Raw genomic sequence first — 16113 nt, forward strand, 5'->3', positions numbered from 1 at the left:
GCAGTGCATTTTTTTTTAGTGAAGAGGAGTGTCAGCCCAGGGTCTAATGTAAGCTGTTAGTGGGCAATGCTTAACAAATTATATAGTGTGCTGTTAATGCATTTACATTTGTTTATTCATTTTTTGGCTTTGTGTTGTTGACGGATTGCAAACCTTAACAAGACTGATTTGTGCATATGATTTAGCATGTATCCTGTGAATTGTTTTTAATTGTGAATGCATGGCATGTGTGGAATGCAGAGAACTGAGGTAGAACATAACTTCTCATTAGTAAACAGAAGACATCCCTGCAAGCAGCCTTCCCAGACTCCTGTGCTCTTTACTTTTTGCCAGGAATTTCCAGAAAATAAACTTCTTTCAGGCTAACTGGCTGCTAACTTCTTGTCTGTGTATTTTTGTATCAAATATATAGAAACAAATGCCATGTAGCTCTTAAGTGTGCATACCCTTCTGGAGTCCACTAATATTAACATGTGTAGTTATATCAACACAGCCTGTAAAGTAGATATTTCTCAATACATATGGAACTTAAAGTAACTTAACTTGTAAACAGTGACTGTAATATAAAGAACAGTTTGAAGAATAATTGGCCTTAACGACTGTTTTTAGAAATGGTAAACACAGGTTTCTGTAGCTTATTTCCAGCCAGTTGCAGAACATAGGAGAGCTTGAAGCCATCTTTCATTTCAGATACCTTGAGTCAGGAAGGACAGTGCTGGCCTGGGCCCCCTGATGCCGTGCTTGACCTTATGCTGGATTTTTCATCCGGTGTAAGGTGCATAGAACTACCATGTCCCTAGGCAGGAGTGCTCATGGTTGATCTCTGAGTGCTGTCTTACTAAATCAATTACATAAATGTAGAGTGCATTATATGGCTAGATTTAATAAGCAGCACTTAGGAAGTTGGTTTTCTGCATGCTTTCTTAAGGAAAGAGGGTGGCAACCCCACTTTTAGCACTCTTTAGTGAGTTGGGGGCTCTAGATGTTTGGAACTTTTCTGCTGAAAGTGATAAACAATGTGTCCTCATGAAATTCTGTCCTGGGGATGTCATACCAATCTGGTGATGTATCCACTGGAGATGTATGTTTTTTAATAGAGCACCCAATGTGTAAAAGAAACGGATCCGCACACACACCGATTAGTGCAGTCGGGGATTATCCCCTTTTATTCAGCCACCAAACATCAACGTTTCGGGGGGGAACACCCCACCCTTCATCAGGATCAATAGGATTTTAATAGAGCACCCCAGTTCTGCTGACTCTGTATCAGTATTTGATTGCTCTAGGAGCTGTCAAGGGAGTAATATTTTACTTTCTGTTTACTTGTAATGGTTATCCTTTTTTTTATATAAAGGAACTGTGTATACATGGATTTAACTATTCTTTATTGTAATTCGTGTTTAACATATTTGAAATTGGATGGCTTTGCCCACAAAATACAGGAGTTCTGAAATGATCTTATTCAAATTGTGCAGCAGTATATGCAGACCAGTAGTAAACTAATAAATACAACCTGTGGCTTCAGAACTCCACAGGAGACTTTATGGTATGGGTGCGATTGGCAAATGGCATCCTACGCGTCAAACGGTGTTGTGCAGGTCACAAAATAATGGAAGTGATATGCAGACTGTCTGATGTAAATAATAGCATACACAAAACACACCGTCTGATTTCATCTGGTTTTATCAGATTTTAAATTGGAGCATGGAGGATCAGATTTGTAGTAAAAAAAAAAAAAAAAAAAAAAAGCTTGTGTTGTTGTAGGACAGTATTTGGTCAAGAACATGTAGTCCCCCCCCAAAAAAAAACTCCAGTGTAGTTTAGCCCATAAAATGTTAAAACATATTCAATTCAATAAGCTGTAAAATATACCTGTTAAAGTACTTTCATTGCAGCTATTTTTTTTCCAAATCATGTTAAATCAGTACATTTAGATCTTAAATTTGTGATTGCTTTCTGCATCTAGTACCACATATGTAGAAGTTTAAATAAAGTTTGTGTGGTGATTGTAGAGCCTTATGCTCATGTTCTGTTGTGTGCTCAGATGTGTGCTTTTCTCTTTTTTTTTCTAAGGCCCACAATTCTAACTTTCATTCTTTGTATCATGTCTGTGTTACTATGGTATCTTGTGCTCCCTGAGATTTTCTAGCAGAGAGAGAGAGAGACAGAGACAGAGAGAGAAGAGCTTGCTATTTATTTCTTGGCTTGTCCGTCGGCCACTTTTGTTCAGAAAATCTAAAGAAGCTTAACAAACCGTATCTGTTCAGACATCTTCAGAATGTATCTAATTTACATTCCTATCCTTAAAGGTACACTCTCATCAAAAAATAAAGCTTCACAGATATCTCATAAAACAAAGGGCCAGTCATAATAAATACATATGTATTCTAAATACACAAATGCAACCCGTGGGCAGGTTTACACAATAATTAGAGAAGCCCCAAACTGCACTTCATAATGGTTTCAGGTTTTTAGGGTTTCCCAAGTAACAAGCTAAACATTCTTATTATGGTAAAATAACCCCACAAAACATTATTATCTGGATGCAAAGTGATACATTCAAATTGCGCAGGAATGTTGCTTTGTTGAGGCTACATTTAATTTGCACGGTAACCCAAGTAATACACAGATGTTTGCATGCATACTTAAACATATATGTACATAAGTGCCGGTTGTGACCTGAAATTGTTACTGTGCTTGGATTGTAGGTTGACACAAAAGTACATCTATTTGCCATGTAAATCAATGGGGGGCAAATCCAAGGTTTTTGACATGGTGGAATCATACATGTGCCATTTCTCTGACATCATGTTGCAAGAAGAACTAAAGCTTAACTAAAGATGTAGGGCAAAAAATGTTGTACGTTATGTTTTGGGCTTCTGTACCAGCCCAAGGCAACTGCAGCCCTTCAGCTGTGTCTCCAAAGATGCCCCAGTAGCTCCCCATCTTCTTTTCTGCAGATTCACTGCACATGCTCTGTGCTGCTGTCACTTACTGAGCTTAGGGACTGACTCACAATATACTGAATATGTATAATATACATGTCACAATATAAGGCTGATTAGTAAATAATTCAGAGTACAGCTCAGAAACCAGCATAATTAGCATCAGAATTTAATAATCAGCCTGTAGCATCAGCTTATATTACAGGCCAACTTCGTTTTCTGCTTGATAATTTACAACAACCCCCAAGCTTCTCAACAGCCACTCAAAGCCCATGTGCATGTTACTGACACTGACCTAACAAAATCCAAGGTGGGAAACAAATGTGACAACTTGGAAGGTCTTGATCATAACCTTTATAGAGACAATGTACCTGTAGACTGCTTCAATAAATTCAGTATATATAATTTGGCATTTCTAGCCATATTTATTGTAAGTTTTTAGTTCTCCTTTTACAGCACGCACATTGGAACATTGATAGCATTCAGACCATAGTGTGCGGGTTACAAAACCCAGTTGAAAAAAATAACCCAATTTTGCGTAGCAGTTTCTTTTTTTTCTTTTTGGCTTTAACTTTGTAATCATCTTTTTTAGATTTAATATTGCTTATTTTCTGTTTTCTAACAGAATGCTTCGTTAGCCTTTTTTCTTTAACCTTTTATGCCTTCCATTGCCAGCTTTGCCCTTCTCATCCTACGTACTATACAGAACAACACGCTCAGTAAAAATCAGCAACAAGTCTTTGTATTTAACTATATTTAACTATGTCCAGATTGTAAGGTCATGGGATCTGCTCCAATTCTAAATCACTTGAGTGATTTGACGCTTTAAGTGAAATTGCGAGCTTTGCATTATATTTCTGCGGTCAAAACATGCATGATTCAGCATTTCAGCAAGGAATACATTTGGCAAGACATTACCTTACTTAGTGGGATTTTTGGTTTCTGTGCATTTATAAAGTTCTATAATTTCATTCAGCATGTTTTCAGTTATCCTTCCAATTTCAAAGTTTTCCCCTAAGATAACAGAATATGAATAGGCTGTTTTGTTTTCTGTTATAGAGTTGGAGCCACCAGCAATATTGCATCTGAGAAAGGCCTTTTTCCCTATTAGAATAAATGGGGTTCATGGTGTACATATGCACAGATTTGGGACTATTATGGCACCCAGTTTTCTCATGGGCTCCATAAACTTTGCACAACATCTTTTTATATAATGTTTCACTTTAACAAGTGGTATGACAAGCAATAGTGTTCAAGAGTATGTATGTGCTTCATTCATGTTCTGCTATCCTGCTAGGTTCTTTAGAGTCTGACATTAAGTATAATTCTCATATTATTCTAACAAATTGCATCTGCCATGGCCATGCTTCATTTTATTGTTCTGGTTCTGTTAGAGACATATTGGGTCTGTACCAACCATTAAGGGATACTAATACTCAGTGAAAATACCACAGCCTGAATCACAGATCACAGTACAATACTATACAGAATTTTTCTGTTCATTAGTATTCTCTATTTGATCATTTTAACATGGCATTGTTCCAACCAAGGATACATATATTTACTCTCTTCCCTACCTTAAAACCAACTATTGTAGTAACAATTTGGCCCTGTCAATGGACATTCCTGATATCCGCTTGTGGTCTTTTAATAAGACTAAATAATTCTGTTAGATCTACAGTAGGTGCTCTGCTGGTTCCTCCTCTGGCTGTATGGAGAAATATTTGTTGGGTTGGACGCTTTTTAGAATCAGTGAGTTGGATTACTGAATGACGACCGGCTTTAAACCATTTACTAAAATGTGTTCTAATTTAATATTTCTGTGTGGTTTTTTTTTTCCAGGAAACTGTGAACACGTCAGGATCCAACCAATACAAAAGGTAAGACAAATATTATTTCATACATCAAAGGTGTTATAATGCAAGATTTTTGATGCAAAAAGTGAATGCTTGGGGAATATGTCCCAAACCATTTAAAAGAACGGTAACACCAAAAAATGAAATTGTTTAAATGTAATGAAAATATAAAATAAATATAAAGTGTCCTGTTGCTCTGCACTGGTACATATGGTGTGTTCCTGCTTCAGGAACTCTGCTATAGTTTTTTATAATCAAGCTGCTGTGTAGCCATGGGAACAACCACTAAAAGCTTAAAAGGGAGAAAAGGCACATGATATACAGCAGATAACAGATATGCTCAGTAGTATACAATAGGATTCTTCAGAAGTTATCTGTTATTTACTGTGTATCCTGCAATTGAATGGCTGCCCCCATGGCTACACAGCAGCTTGTCTGTATAAACTATAGTAGTCTTTCTGAAGCAAACACACCAGTTATACCAGTGCAGGGCAACAGGACATTATATTGTCATTCCTTTAAATTCATTTTAATTTTTAGTGTTACTGTTCAATTAATGTGGAGTTTTACTGAATTCAAGGTCACATTTCCCCTCAAAAAAATGTACAGTAGTGTTTAAAAACTGCAGTCATCCAGAAATCTTCTTGTTGTTTTCAATAACCCGGGTATCTTTAAATTGATCAAAGATGATAGTCAATGTATTTAACATGCTTTATGTCATAATCAGAAAAGAGAGAATTTAGCTCAGTCCAGCGCGTCTAGAATTTCTATCTCAATCATCGAGTGGTTAACCCTGGGATATGATGGATCTTTGCCAAAAAACGATTTATTAAATATATATATATATATATATATATAAAATCGATCCACCCCAAGACTTAATGCATGTTCACCCGTTGAGAACAGAGACCTGGGTGTGTGTAAACCCCGGGTCCCGCTTCTGGGTAAACCCTAACTGCTATCAGTGCTGAGGAAAATTCAAGCAGAGGAAAACTTACTCACCGGATGAAGAGGGTGGCCCGGGTGCATCGCCCCGAGCCCGTAGCTTGAGGTGAGTTGCAAATGAACAAAGTCGGCGAGCACTCCAAGTCCACACGAGAAGTTTAAAATGAAGAATTTATTTCAACAGGTTAAAAACAAAAATCCTGACGCGTTTCGTATCCACGATACGTAGTCATAGGTGGTCATATACCTGTTATTTATTTAAATGACCCCAAGCAAATCAATTTAAGTAGATGCTCCTTAAATATTGGGCAAAATAACAAATATTTCAAAAGTTATTGTGTGAAAAGTTTTTTTGTGTTGCTTTTGTGTGTCAGGGCCAGAGGCCATAGAAGATAGGAGTCGGGACCAAGGAGGAGAACCTGTATGCAGAAAGTCCAGATAGCAGAATCAAATGGTTTTAAGAAGGTTTTTCCTGTATCTAGGCTAAAAGGTCAGGGCAGGCAGCGAGAATCTTAGTCAGGAACAAAGCTGGAAGTCGGGGACCGTAATCCCATTGCAATTTTGGAGTCAGGAAGGAATTTTTCCCCCCTTTGAGGCAAATTGGAGAGACTTCAAATGGGTTTTTTGCCTTCCTTTCGGATCATCTATCAGTTAGGCAGGTTAAAAAAGAGTTAAACGGTTGAACTTGATGGACCTGTGTCTTTTTTCAACCTAACTTACTATGACTATGAAGATTTTCATGTTACTAGGAATCAATCAGGAAAAATAATTAGGAAGGAAGACCTATATTTGGGAATTGAACCCAGGGACGCCAGTGGCTTTTATTTTTAATTTGGCACCAAAAGCATGCTTGATGACATTACTCCTCTATGCGCTGATGTCAGCATGGACACCTCCATCTTGGATGCGGCACTGAAAAGGAGAGGCGCTCCTTTCACTGTGCGGGTAAATGTTCTGCGAGTGAATTAGGGTCTATATAGATGTATACGTACGTCTACATTTTATTCCACCAAAAATTGCCCATCTCCTTTAAGCAAGAAAAAAAAACCCACCCTCACAATCAGACCTGCATTGCTGTCAAAAGTGACCCTATCTTTGTACCTGCTATAAAAATGCATTTTAAGCTGCTTAGGATCCTTTTCTGTCAGAACGCCGACACTGAGAGTGTAGGAGCGTGTGCGGTTAAGGCTGATATGGACTAAACTTTATCTGTTCATGTTCCAGTTGGAGGACCAAGATTACAGAAAATAATTAAGAAAAAAAATAATAAAAATTATTTGTCAAATTGAAATTGAAAATGAGACACAGAGGCAGGAGCACTTGCCAGATTGCCTGTTTTGCTATCTATTTTACAGTTCACACTTGAGTGAGTTTAGGAATGGCAGTGAAAAAAACCCAGATAAGTTTTTGATGGAGCAGTTGTTTGCACTTTTGGCATCTGCTTGCATAGTTGTCATGTTTTTATAAAAGCTTGAAGTGAAAAATAAACAGAGTCAAATGTCTCTTTGAGCCATCTCTTGTAATAATGTGGTTGGAAATCCTATTGCAGCTGAAAAGAATTTGGATTCCCAATTTTCTGCCAAGCTCTGCTTCTGATTATTTATCTAGCATTATTTGGTTTCAGCAAGTAATGCAACTCACTTACTGAACTATGGAGTCCCTTAACCTGGGAAGTTCTGTGACTGATTTCTACTTAGTGCCTGACTGTTAAATACTTCTGTCATAAATCTTGTATAATACTTCACTTTAGTAGCTTCTGACAAATAAAGCTTATTAACTCAAATATGTATTCATTCATTATATCTCTAGCTTTGTCCGATTGTGAGCTCTTCAGGACAGGGATCCTTCCACTTCTTTGTCATTCTTTCCTTATTTATTTATGTTTAACCCAATTCATGCGGGTCCTTTTTATAATTGTAGTGGTACAGTTATGGGATGTATTGTACAGAATAATTGGGATCTGGGGATCTCCATACCTTAAGTCTGTTTATAAAAACCTTTAAACAATAAAGCACCCACAGGATTATTCTGCCACCAATATTGATTTATGCAGCTTAGGTACTGTTGTATTGTGGAGAAAAGGAAATCATAAAAAAATGAACCTTATTTACTTAAAATGGACTCTAGTGCCATCCAGTCTGTTAAAGTGCTGCAGAAAATGTTAGAGCTATATAAATAATATGATAATAGCAGTATTCAACAGTAAGCTCAGAAATGTTTTTTGTAGGAACCAGTAGCAAAGCAAGCATTTAGATATTGCTTTTGTAGCAGAGGGAACATTACAGGAAATTCACTTCATCAAAGGTATACTTCTTGGGTGGTCTTCATTACTGAATCCATATATCTGCACGATACCATCTCCCTTAAGAAATATACACAGAAGGAATGTTCTGTATTCAGTTTAAACCCTCATAATAAGTTTACTTAAGGGAATGTAACTGGATAAAGATTGATCTCATCTATACATACTGTGGAATGAATAGATAAACCTATGTACATTTGCCAGTTTTGTTACTTGGCATCTGTACACGGGGATCATTTATCATGGATTGTTTTTGAGCAGTAATGATGCTTGCCACTGGGGATAAAATACAATTCACTATTAGTTTCCTATTTTATTTTTTTAAAATTATGTGGATAAAATAGCATTGATTCAGTTTTTTAGTTGACACAATGACTTGTTTTCTATAAGGACACAAACCTGTGTAGGGTGTTGTAATTGATAGAAACAATTAAATTGAGTTGCTTGAAATAACCAAGTCTCTTGTAATGATTACATGCACCTTAAAATCCAGATGTCTCAACTTTTAATAAATCTACCCCTTAAGCAGGCCATAGATGCAAAGATCCGATCGTACGAATCGATAGGATTGGTACGATTTTCGGACCGTGTGTGGAGACTAGTCCCGTCATTTTTTGTCCGGCGGAGATCGGTCGTTTGGTCAATCGGACAGGTTAAAAGATTTCTGTCGGCTGCCGATAATATCTCTGCGTGTATTGCTGATCATACGATTTTCAGTGGGAGACTGTCACTAGCTTTGTCGGACATAGATATCGTACGATTGCTGTCAGGGGCAGAACATTGGCTGATCTGTTCTTTAACTACTTAATTTGATCTGACTGGTAAGACTTTGATCTGAATGGTTAGTGGCGGGTCGGGAGATGGGGAAGTCGAAATCGAGATGATTCGTACGATCGGATCTTAGCATCTATGGCCAGCTTAAATCTGTAAAAGGAATTGATTGTTGGGGGGGAATTTAACAAACTTTGAAAGTAAAATAGTGGGCCAGGCACAAAAATGGCCAAAGCATATGCATTGGGCTCTTTGAGCTTAATGTATACATAGAGTTGCCGCCCGGCTGGTAAACATTATGCTAGATTTCAATATTAATTAATATTTTTCCCTGCAAGTGACAACCCAGAGTGTGCAGTGAAAGACCAGTAACTGAAATACGATATACCACAGAGCCAATAAATGATCTGCTAGAATTCTATAGAGAAATATTTGCAACTTTTGAAGAAGCATTACAAAGTATAACACAGTTACTAGGTTTTTATGTCTATTTTTGCCTTCTGAATGTTAAATCAATCTGCTATGCTTTGATTTACCTAAAGTATATAGCATTCTCATGATGCTTGAGAAAGGGGTCACGCCCCGACACATTGCATCCGCAATAAACGAGCAAGGTTAAACCTGCTAGTAATACCCATGTTGTGCCGGTGTGTTCTGTATCTACGCTGTTTTTGAGGTTGCCCAATTCCTCTATCATCGAGCACCTGGGATTCGTTTGATTCTGGACAGCCAGGGTGTGCGAGTGTAAGTTTTTCTTTTTTACAGGAAGGCCATCACCCATAGACTCCATTTTAATCAATCAATTAATTTAAATGTTTTCAAATTATTTCCCTTTTCTCTTTAATAATAACAGTATCTTGTTCTTGGTCTCTGTTGAAATGTAGTTAATCCTTATTGGAAGCAAAACACTACTATGTTTATATGATATTTTAGTTGACATAAGGTACGGAGATCCAAATTTCTGAAAAACCCCTTATCTGTAAAACCTTCTGAGCACTCTTGATAACAGATCCCATACCTGCACCAATTAATTGTAAATTAAAGTGTCTTTTTGCAATTAAAAGGCTGTTTTATCATATACTCAACTTAGGAATAAGTGAATAAGGATGTCTAGCAGTTTGATATTTTGCTGAACTTCGCTTACTGTTGACAAAGGTTTCAAAGATATATGTATAGGATCACTTTTTTTTTTTAATTAATAGTGATGTGCCCAATAATCTGCTTTAATTACTATTGCTGTATATGGGATATCAATTAAATTATTATTTGTAAACCTGTGTGGATTTTATTGCACTATATACACTCATATGATAATCATGCCTATAATTTATTATTTCACACCAGCAATAATGCTCCTGATGATGACATCTTAAATCACTTTTCTCGAAATGATCGAACAGCCTGTAATCATTTAAACCGAGAGACAAGTTCCTCTGGAAATTCTGGCCAGGACAGTGCTCTGGTACAAAAAATCGAAGAACTTGAAAGAGTAAGATCAGTGTTCCTTTTGTTTAAGTGCATAGTGTACAACAAATTTATTTCTGTGTTTAGCTTTAAAAATGCACTTAATTCCTTGCTTATATTCATTTTCCTGGTGGTTTCCTCCATCCACTCATAGCCACCACCTTTTACACCACCTAAATGCAATATGACTCACCTTAACCCTTTCACTCTTGAGTCTCCCCTCCTCTGGAACTCCTCCATTAGAAACTCCCAGTCATGACACTTATGTGACAGCGCCCCAGTTATTTCTAATGACACCTCCTGTTTATTACACAAAGTTACCCACCCTCTTAAATTGTAAGTACAAGTCTCCTCCTATGTCTCTTAACATATGGGGCTTCATTTTTGTAATTATATTTATATTTTTTATTTATTGTACTGTATGCTCCCCTATGTATTAATGTATTGTAAAATGATCAATGTAGTGTGATATAAAAAAGGGTATGTATATCATTCTATCTTTGTAGGATCTAGCAAAAGAGAGGCAAGAACATTTGAGATTAACAAAGATAATGGAAGACAAAGAAGAATTAATTCACAAACTGAAGGAAGAAATAGACTTATTGAACAGAGTAAGTTTTACTTTTGTGTGCTTTTATATGGTCATGGGACTCCTCTGTGACTTTTAATATCCTTATATTTTACAGTAGGGGGTACTTTATTCACTATATATATGCCTTCCTGTTTAACATTTTCAAAATGATGGTAAAAATGCTTTAAGAATTATATGAGTATGTAAACACTCATATAACAATGTGTTAGTGTAATGGCATACGGCTACTGTATACACTTCAAGAACTTAATTTTTCTGCCTAATTGCCCAGTGGAGTCCACCATAGACTTGAATGTTACAAGTGGCACATTTCCAGGTTACTATTGCCTGTCAGATGTTGACATGATGATTGTCAAACAATTTACACTGAAGTCTATAATGGGTTGCTTCAGGTGATTTTTGTAGGCACTTGTGCAATTGGCCATAATCTGATGTCTGAGTTTCCTGTATATCAGCACTATGCATTGAATGTCTGCCCAATACACACCCTGTTTTTTTTATGTCACAGGGACATAACTGGGTACACAAACCTTTTTTTTTTTTTTTTTTGGACATGACTAAAGTTGACCATAGACTTGAAAATCCACTTCTTTGGCAACCTCACTTTTCTTTCAGTGATATGCCCCCCTTTAGGTGGGATATATTGGGCTGATCTGATCATTATGTCCTAGGGCCAAATGATCGGACAACAACCAAGGAGATAGAGGCGATCAGAGTGAGGACCGCATCAATGAGCCAGATATCAATCTGATATTGGTTCATTGATGTAGTCCTCACTGTCTGTATTCCCATTATCATGATCTGAGCATTGGGCCCATTGGATCAGCCTGATATTACTCACCTCAAGCTGGGCATATCGGGAAATGATCCACTCATTTGTCACCTTTCCAAATGAATGGATCTTCAAGTGTATGGCCAGTATTACCCCCTGCAAAAAATCTGTACAATTTATCTACCTCTTCAGCCATCCCAACACCATAACAGTACCTTACTAAAAATGATCATCTGCTGGTTCAAAAACTGATAGGCTATTCTTAATATCCTATCCTGGTTATAGGCTTTACAAGATGCTGAAAATTCTTCTCCTATACCTCTATAAAGAATCATTCTTTTTCTTAAAGTTAAATAATAATAAAGATTGTTTTACCCGAAACTTCCTGCTATTTAAAACATATTTGATAGCAGAAAATTGTTCTAAACATAGTTTTAATACCCATTTAATTACACATAATAATAGTGTAACGATATGGACCTTTCTTTTAGAATCTCAAAAGCATTTCCTTGGTGAAAACACCATGTCGTGTTTCTCTGCAGAAATGTTTACTGACATAAAGATGACATTGCTTTCTGTTATTTTACAGAAAGCTATTTTTATAGAATAATCAAAACCCACTGAATATGGAGGGGAACTTATAGTCCTCTCAAAGAGGGTTTTTGAAACTTTCCTTTTTTATTTTAAAAGTTAACTCAAATACAGGTATGGGACCAGTTATCCAGAATGCTCAGGACCTAGGGCTTTCCGGATACCGGATCTTTCTGTAATTTGGACCTTCATACATTAAGCCTACTAGAGAATCATTCAAACATTAAATAAATCAAGTAGGCTGGTTTTGCCTCCAGTAAGGATTAATTATATCTTAGTTTGGATCAAGTACAAGGTACTGTTCTATTATTACAGATAAAAAGGAAATCATTTTTTAAAATTTGGTTTATTTGAATAAAATTGAGGCAATGAAAGACAATCTTTCCATAATTCTGAGCTTTTTGGATAGCAGGTTTCCAGATAATGGGTCCCATACCGGTACTTTAATTTATATTTTTCTGCCTTTCATGCTACTTTTTCATGTTATTCCTGACTGTTGACTTGGTGGTAATTCTCTTGTTGACTTGTCAGAGGACACCTAATCTAATATCCAAAGCATACTTATTTAGCTTTTTAGTCAGCTGCTCACCACTTTGGAATTGCAGCAGCTATCTTGGTAGTTTACTCTAGCATCCAGACAATTATGTGAATAAGAGACTGGAACATGAATAGGAAAGGGCCTGAATAGTAAGATAAGTATTACAAAATATCAGTAAAATTGTACCCCCCAAAGAATAATATTTTTTGGCTGCCAAGGTCAGGAGCCATGTTTGAAAGGTGGTAAGATACTTGCTAAGAATAGGAACTTTAAGGAACCCTTTAAGATCAGTACTTAAAGGGGACCGGTCACCCCAAAAAATGTTGAAAATCCTATTTTATCACATTAGTCAAGTAAGATTAACTCTGGTAAACCAACAATATACTATTTTGATCATATACTGGTTCTGCTTTGATTCTATTTCTGCACTTTACTCACCAAGAAATACACATAGGGGTACATTTACTAAAAAAGTGAATTGTGTTTTTTGGCAAAAAATTGCCAAAATGACAATTTGTACAGAATTCACCAATTTCCTAAAAGGTGAGCAAGACAATTCATTAGCAAAAAACCTCAGCGCTAAAGAACTTTCTCACCATATTCGCCTGGTGAAAATTCGGTAATTTATCAAAGGGCAAATGTTATCCTCTTTTCCAATGGGTGAACTCCCATTATAAAGATAGAGAAGCCACTTTTAATTTCACCCTTTCCATGCTACTTTTTCTCCAAAGGATTTAGCACATCTGATATCGTGAGTGCCATCTGTTTTATGCCAATTACTTTTCTCCATGGCGAAAAATTTCTTGTGAATTTTCCCCACTAATATTGTATGGGGAAATATACTGACAAATGTTCGCTGAGAATTAACTCCAGGAGAAAATTCACCACATTTCTCTTGAAAAACAAATTTTTAGTAAATATAGAGATGTGTTGTGAAAATACACCTGGCGAAGTGAGGCGAACCAGAATCACCAAGGATGTAACATTTTTTTTGTTCTTTGAGCTTTGCAACATTTTCTGATTATGACCTTTTATTTGATCACTTCCTGTGTGTTAATATTTGATAACTAGCTTAGTTTGATGCCTTCTTTAAGAGGAGCGCTATAAAGGGAATTTGTTGACCAAAAACATCGGGTTAATTTAAATATACGGCTATATATAAAATACAATCTATATATTAATATCCAATATATATATTAGAAACATCATCTTCAGAATAATTTATCTTTACTTTTTTATGAATTTTATTAACACAAACATATAACCCCTTGTCTCGAATTTAGCTAGTCCAATCACAGTGTGAAATAACATTTATTCCTATTGTCTCCAAAGGATTTGGATGATTTAGAAGATGAAAACAAGCAACTAAAGCAGGAAAACAAGACGCTGCTAAAAGTCGTTGGACAACTAACAAGATAGAAGATTGTTTGTAGCTGTGCTGCTCACTACTGATTTCTACCTTTTGAGAAGAGAAAGGGTGGCATAGGGCAATTTGGTTAAGGGATTAGGGAAAACTTGAGCAAAAGCAACCTCTTCAGTGAAGGGGAATTCCAGTTCTTTATAAAGGTCTCATAGAATTGTATGCTGCAAGCTTGCATATTTATTACTGTGGACTTAACCTTTGGGAGGAATGATTATTTGCACCAGCTGTTTTTAAGGTATCAGTTTTTTAACCCACAGAAAAAAAATAGTTTTTGCTTTTAAGGAAAAAGATCACAAACACAGACCACTATTGACAACCTTGTCGCTTATTTGCATCTGTTTCCATTGCAAATTAAATCTCCCACTTTCTCAGTATATCAACATCTGCGCTGATATTGTGCTCCACTCTCTTGAAATATGCCACAAGAGGAAAAACTAGTCTTTCTAGATTTTTTACACATCAGGCAGATTAGCAAAGAAGAAAAGAAGGACCGCCAGACAAAATTGTCACAGCACATGTGAAACCAGTGTCTAGAAATCTCCCCACGGACAAAGGGCAAGGAAGAAAGATTTAAACTGAGTCACTGGAAAGGAATGTGTCTTGTCTGTAGTGGCCTGATCTCTGCATATTTTTAGAAGGACCTTAAGAATATTTTGATATTTTTTCAGATCCATCCAATTGGCATTAACATCATGCTTCTGTTGATTTAACCCTTATTTATGCTGGTTTTGAAATGAATTCAAAAAAAGCCATTGCACATAGCATTGAAGGAGATAGGCTTCACAGTGGAACATTTTTCTTCTGTATATATTGTATTGCAGCTGTATGCTCCACCCTTGGTTTACAGCTAAGTAGACATAAGCCTTGTTTATATTTAACCGCATAGTCTTGTAAAGGCTTGTTTTTCTCTGCAGGTTTTATTGGACCAAAACAAAATGCAGGGACAGGAAGGTTTTACTATGGGGTTCATTTAAAAAAAAAAAAAATCAGGTTCTCACCAGCAGAAATTTCTTTTTTAAATTCTAATGATCATATGCTCTGATTATAAAGAACCAAATTGGGTTTCTTTGGGTTGACAACTAAACTGAAATGGAGAGGTTAGAAAGTGCTTTGCTATGATAAATATGTTTACAATTACTGTCCTCTATATATTTGTATGCTAGCTTTATTTGCTGTGCACAAATATAGTATTGCCTTTACAAATGTGTTTCTATGTGTGTTTAATCATGTTTAATTTTGAATCTCCTTCACAGAAAATAGAACTTCTGTACAAAATAATAATCTGTGCTAGCAACTGTAGTTTAAATTCAGTACCTTTTAAAGGTAGATGTATATGGTATTATATACTTTGTGTTCTTTCTTGTGTCCTTTCACAGCCGTTTCTTTCTTGTGTCCTTTCACAGCCATTTCTTTCTTAGCTCTTTGCTAGCCATGACTGTAGACTTTGCTTTTCACAGTAGCCGGTCGGTCCAGGATTATTAGAGGATTCACATATTATTTTCAGCAGATAAAATTATGATTATGGAACCAACACACAAGCAATGGCTTTCTTGTACAATATAGGCGAAGTATATTGTCATTGTACAAAGTAAAAATGGATAAAAATATAGGGGCAAATTTTATAGGCATGTGGCTTTTATTTACAGCTGCATCTTCTGTAGATTGAGATTTTTAAGATATTTATACGATTTCTTCCTTTTTTTTTCGCATGAGCTTCTTACCAGAACATCTCGACTGCTAGGAGAGTATTTGTGTTGGATTAGTTAATCCATTCCACGTAAGTGAAAATCAAGATATTTTGCAGGTGTCTTCTTGTCTGACAACATTGACACAAGAAAAAAATAAATTAACACTAGTGAAATCAGTTAAAGGAGAAGGAAAGTCATACTCGCTGGTGGCTGCTGAATATTAGGA

General features: G+C 36.3%; 1 protein-coding gene across 1 annotated transcript in view; it reads left to right on the top strand.

The window, feature by feature from the left end:
• The window catches only part of pawr.S (PRKC, apoptosis, WT1, regulator S homeolog), a 51906-nt gene extending 36508 nt beyond the window's left edge, over positions 1 to 15398 (top strand). The window contains exons 4-7 of the mRNA XM_018255924.2: positions 4788 to 4825; positions 10164 to 10308; positions 10790 to 10894; positions 14109 to 15398. Of these exons, the coding sequence (XP_018111413.1) occupies positions 4788 to 4825; positions 10164 to 10308; positions 10790 to 10894; positions 14109 to 14195 (375 nt within the window). The 3' untranslated portion in view covers positions 14196 to 15398. The remainder of the gene's footprint in view (positions 1 to 4787; positions 4826 to 10163; positions 10309 to 10789; positions 10895 to 14108) is intronic.
• The last annotated feature ends 715 nt before the right edge of the window (positions 15399 to 16113 follow it).

The sequence above is a fragment of the Xenopus laevis genome, chromosome 3S (assembly GCF_017654675.1).
Source record: "Xenopus laevis strain J_2021 chromosome 3S, Xenopus_laevis_v10.1, whole genome shotgun sequence".
Classification (NCBI taxonomy): Eukaryota; Metazoa; Chordata; class Amphibia; order Anura; family Pipidae; genus Xenopus; species Xenopus laevis.